Source organism: Lycorma delicatula, chromosome 4, assembly GCF_047948215.1.
Source record: "Lycorma delicatula isolate Av1 chromosome 4, ASM4794821v1, whole genome shotgun sequence".
Classification (NCBI taxonomy): Eukaryota; Metazoa; Arthropoda; class Insecta; order Hemiptera; family Fulgoridae; genus Lycorma; species Lycorma delicatula.
Window position 1 is genome coordinate 112,999,484 of NC_134458.1, and position 6,000 is coordinate 113,005,483.

At 29.8% G+C, this 6,000-nt stretch overlaps 1 protein-coding gene across 2 annotated transcripts in view; it reads right to left on the reverse strand.

Annotated features, from left to right (window-relative positions):
• BBS9 (Bardet-Biedl syndrome 9) overlaps positions 1-5,266 on the reverse strand; it is a 47,673-nt gene extending 42,407 nt beyond the window's left edge. Inside the window, exons 1-2 of one of the 2 annotated variants that reach the window (XM_075363937.1) lie at positions 5,156-5,266; positions 397-682 (exon numbers count right to left, since the gene is read on the reverse strand). In XM_075363937.1, coding sequence (XP_075220052.1) covers positions 397-659 — 263 coding nt within the window. In that variant the 5' untranslated portion in view covers positions 660-682; positions 5,156-5,266. Of the gene's footprint in view, positions 1-396; positions 683-4,505; positions 4,951-5,155 lie in introns of those variants that run through there. The other variant, XM_075363938.1, reaches the window with a different exon arrangement.
• Between the last annotated feature and the right edge of the window lie 734 nt (positions 5,267-6,000).

Sequence of the window (6,000 nt, forward strand, 5' to 3'; positions counted from 1 at the left end):
CTTTAATGTGTATTTCAATGTGAAAGATAGTTCTTTTACATTGAAATGTGGAACTGACAACTGTCGTCAGACAGTTGTCAAAATCAAACCAGCACTTTATACATTTTTGAACCAGTTTTTAATGTAGCACTTTATATCATGTAAACACTGAAAATAAGAAAAATAGAAAAGCTAATTTAATTCTTAAATGAAAATTTATAACCACTTTAAAGAAAAAAGGGAAAATTATAAGATCACATTCAGAAACAACAAAAATTACAGCTCATAAATATTTTTTTCTCAAAAAAATCCATTTTTTTAATAATGTAATACAGATAATTTATTCTAATAACATGTAAAATAATCTAAAAAAATATATAATTAGTTAATTTAAATGCAATGTTTTTAATAACATACGATACAAGTTTTCCAAAAGCTAGCTGAAGTATTGGATGAGGTAGTTGGATTTCAATTAACAAATCAGTTGGTCTGAATTCCAAAGAGTCAATTTCAGGATCAGATTGTGGATTATAAATTCTAAGTAATCCATTATGGCTGCCAACAATGATGCTTTCACAACCTTTACCTCTAAGATCAACTAGTAAAAGTAAATTGCAATCAAATGTTTCATCTTTCCCACATTGTGTTACCCATAGTTCTCGTGATTTGAATAAAGACATGTTTCTTCTTCATTGTATGTAACCTGTAAAGAAATGTTATTATTATTAAATAAATAAATAATTTAATATTAAAATAAGATATTTAATAATCAACCTTTTCTAACCATTAATTCACATTATTAACATACTAAGTTAGTAAAAAAATTTCATAACAATAAATATGGACAAGTAGAAAATTTCTTGTCAAAAATGGTTGCAGTTACAGTGATAAAAATAATTAATTAAGATTAACCATGGCAAATTTGTAAAATTTGCCAAATGTTTACAGCTTCATTTAGCTTTTGCATCACACTACTGTTCCATTTTAATTCCACCAATTGGTATTGTTTCACGCAATAAGTTTATTGCACTAACTTAAATTACTACAGCACTTTACTTTATTTTGGATATTTAATCCTATATGTATTAAATATTAATAAGCTAAAAACAAACTGAGAAGAATGCAATTAAAATCTAGTCAAAAATTTATATTCCATCAGATTTGAATTGTGTTGATCCATTTAGGACATAATCTTTTGGAGAGTGTTTGCAATATCTACATGCACAAAGTTTACAAGTTAGACATAAATTATGATATGTTTCTGTATATTTATTACTGCTGTACATGTATATGAAGAGATATTTTACTCATTTAGTATCAAAGGAATTTCTTTATTTCCAGTAAATGATAGTGTAAAATGGTTTTTAACCACCAAATCTTCAAATTAAGAATGTATTCATATCTTACCTACTCATTTTCATATAAAATATACAAAAACCTCATCCAAAAAAGGAAAATGAAACTGTATATAGTAATTAACTAATCATTTTATTGTTCAATGATGTAATAAAAACTCTTATGTATGTTACTTTATGGGTAATTCATAAGCAATTTTAAGAATTTTTAAAAGATATAAATAAAAACAGCAAAATCTGCTGATAAAATTATAAAAAAGGAATGCCAAATAGCAACTAAAGAAACAAAACAAACTGCACGTAACAAAATTAGTAAACAAACACAATAGCAAATTTTCTAAGCTTCATTGACACAGAATCCAGTCAACAAAAGCTAAATGTCAAAATAAAACAAAAAATAAAACCATGAAAGATAAACTTATTCCTAACACATCACACTTGCCAACCTAATATAAACTACCAGCTACTCAAAAAAAAACATTGTCACACACAATTTAATACAACACAACAGCTGTTTCATATACAGTGGATTTTATCAGTGAACATTTATGAAATGTACAAACATAAAAAAGACATACTACATGAATGGATACAATCCAATGCACTTTTCAAACATTACCAAATAACCTATCTTATTCAAAAGCCTTCTAGCAATAACATTAGCTTATACAGAGTGATTCAAAGAAACGGGAAATTTTGAAAGTTGTGTTGGTAGCCATGGGCAATTGGTACCACTTAATAAGTGGCGCCAGCCTCTCTAACCTAACCTGCCATTTAGTCGTCATGGATCCTTGGAGTGGTGCGCAACATGCATTTGCTATCAAAGCGTTTTACAAAAACAATGACAGTGTGGAGGGAGGGCGTAGAGAATTTCGCCGTCATTTTAATCTGGGACGGCACGACCGTGTTCCATCAGCACATGAAATTAAAACATGGATATCTAATTTTGAGGAAACTGGTTCGACAATGAAAAAGAAACCTCTAGGCCGTGAGCGAACCCTCCCCACACCACAGAGTGTTCAAGCTTTACAAGATGCTGTCTCACGAAGTCCACATCGGTCAATCCGTCGTCTCTCAGCATCTTTACAATTGCATAGTTCAAGTGTTCAAAGAATGTTAGTGAAGGACTTGCAATTCCATCCATACAAGTTGCAGATCGTCCAGGAACTGAAACCGAACGATGCAGTTGTGTGAGCACAATTCTGTAATGTAATGCTTCAGAAGATAAATGATAACGAAGAGTTTGTTCATGAACTGTGGATGTCAGACGAAGCACCTTTCCACCTCAGTGGATTTGTTAACAAGCAAAATTTCAGATACTGGGCACAAGAAAATCCTACGCAGCTACACCAGCATCCGTTGCACAGCCAGAAAGTGACCGTGTGGTGTGCTATATCTTACGGTGTTATAGGCCCTTATTTTTTTGAGGATGACAACGGTCTTGCGATTACAGTGACGTCGGCTCGTTACGTAGCCATGCTTGAAACCTTTGTTGTGGAACAACAAAAGAGATTTCCACCGATTCTTAACACAAAAATTTGCCTGGTTTCAACAAGACAGAGCAACGTCACATACTGCACGAATATTGATGGCAGCTGTACGCAGATTGTTTGGACAACGTGTCATTTCACAAAATGGTGACATTAGATGGCCTCCCAGATCGCCTGATCTCTCAGCTTGTGATTACTTTTTGTGGGATCACCTTAAAAGCTAAGTGTTCCACAGTAGACCTGCTACAACGAAAGAACTGAAGGTAAAGATCCGAGAAGGAATTGCGGAAATTCCAGTTGAGATGTTACGTCAAACCATGAACAATTTAACGAAGAGACTTCGTGAGTGTTTACGTAGAAGAGGAGGTCACCTGCAAAATGTCATCTTTAAAAAATAAACTAAAATGTATGTATCCTAAAATGGCAACATTTGTACAATTACATGAAATAGAATTCATTTTCTAAAAAAAATTTTCATTAACGTTATTTAATTTTTTAAATTTCCCATTTCTTTTAATCACCTGTACAAGAAATGAAACCCTATCTAAGAAAATTTCTGCAAGAATAAATGAAAGCATTTAGGTATAAAATGTTAACAAATATGATACAGCTAGTCCACAAACTTATTTTATACATATAATTAAAAACCATATCTCCAGAAATGTAATATATAATACATAATAAATTAAATAATATTAAATATATTAAACATTCAAGGGCACTTCAAATCCAGTGCATTTTTCACCATATTGTAAATGCAAATTTCTTACATTAAAAATGGAGACACCAATAATTACTCCCCCTATTGCTACAATGTGAATTGCAATTATCATAAACCATTCATTGATGAATGCAAAGTACCTGTGTAGCTTAATATCCTGTGGCTTAACAAAATGTAAAAGCCAAATCTAGCACAAGTACAAGTTGGTTCAGTTTATAAACTAATCATTAATACTTACAAAAAAATTCATTTAATATTTTAGATAAAAATCCATAAAAGACAAGAGGGTACTTACGTATTAATGCCACTGCAGCTACAGCTTTATTTAAAAACAAAGTAGTCAATTGGATTTTGGTGGAAAATGAACAGTCTCTTTATTAATTTTAATAAATGGTTATTTATATTTATTTATTTTATAAATATAATTTAACCAAACTTAACCTACGTTCGCTTGACTAATTAACACCGTAATTTTTTGAGTATTTATTTAATAAATTCAGTAATTATTGCAATTATTTATTATTTAAATAATCAAAACACTCCTGTTAATTAGTCAAGGTTAGCGAGTGAAGAGAGCGTAGGTTAAGTTTGGTTATATATTTATAAAATAAATAAATATAAATAACCATTTATTAAAATTAATAAGGAGACTGTTTTGAATCTATGTTAAACTCTATATCGGCCCATTTTCCACCGAAATCTGATTGACTACTTTGTTTTTAAATAAAGTTGTAGCTGCGGTGACGTTAATACATAAGTACAGACAAGAGTAAACTTGTAATACCATACACAAATAAAAAATTAACACGTGTGAAAAACTACTAGCAAATTTTTCTTCTTATTAAGCAATTCAGAATTATTTCTTGCTAATAAACGATGTTTACTAACTAATAAATAATCTAAAATCTATTTATAAAACATAAACAGCCATATTGAAAGCAAAATATTTTTAACACATACCTGACTTCATCAAAGTTGTGAACAAAAATGTTCTAGATCACTTCAACTCTGATGCATGCAGGTAATTTTTCTCCAAGGTATTATCTACTCTAGTAATAAGAATGAAAAGACTAAAAATTAACTTTTGTTAAAAGAAACAATAAACTATTTAAGAATTTTCTAGTTTTGATCACCAGCTTATTATGCAATATAATAAACCAAAACAATTACAACCTGCATACCACAACACTCTAGAGTATTATAAAATATTGCACGAAAGCACTCGACCTTGCCAAAAAATAAATTAAGTTAAAGCCAAAATACGTTATCACCTTTTTTCTGACGTTTGAATTAAAAAATTGTATTCAGAGACAGGTTATCTGAATAAAATATCAAAATTCACTTCAGTGTTTCATTTAAGGCTAGTGATTGACCAATATATCAACAAATACCGCGTAATCACATACTTAACTAACTTCTGACAGGTTAATTCACGCAGAACAAGCACCACATACATATTGAACCAAAAGGGATATTTTGTAAACACTGCTACCCTCACATGACCATACAAAACCCTCTTCTTTCCAGAATACTTTAAATAAAATCGTGTAATAAAATAATCTTACTACAATTAACAAAATAATATTGATTTAAAATTAAATGCAACCTACCAACAATCAATGTTTTACAATAAACTCAGCTGAATGACATTGACTAACGAATAATTCTTTATAAAATAAAATCAATTTCTTGACAGATGTAAATAACCTAACAGAAACATGGCGCCAAAACAAATGATCTTGACAAAAAATTTGAAATGTTCGGTCATATTTAATTTTAAGTACGTTTTATAAAAATTGGGACAATTTTCTTTAAATTATTATTTTTTTAACTAATGTAAATACAACTCGTTTTTATGGTGCATCTTTAATTAAAAAAATTACTGAGAAATCTCTTTGCAAAGGATTTAACTTCAAACCCATAAAATAAATAATTTATCTTACCAAAGTAGGTTATAAAGATATTATTGTACAAAAGTACCTCATAATTTATAATATATCGAAATAATATTAAACAGCTTCTTATCTAACCATGTATTTTTTTTCTAAAAAACTTCTTGTAGTAACGCGTGACAAAAGCCGATGTTTACACGCTACTTTAAGTATAAATCTTTCAGTACCACAAATTTAAATTTAAAAATTATTTAATTATACTAACTGAGAGAAAAAATCTAGTTTCAGCTCTCATACAAGACTATATCATCTATATCGGCAATAACCGCACTACCATTCTTTATTACTACTTAATTGCATCATTTTTATACTTTTTCACCTCGTAAACACTCGTTTTTAAACCGTTTCTCATACGAAGCTTGATACATTACAAACTTTCCTCCTTACAACTAACTGCTACCAGAGGGCCTTCTAACATCCATAACGGTGGCTTGATGAGTAGCAAAATCATAAAATGAACATAATTTAACAAATTCATAAGAAATTTTACGACCAACTGATTT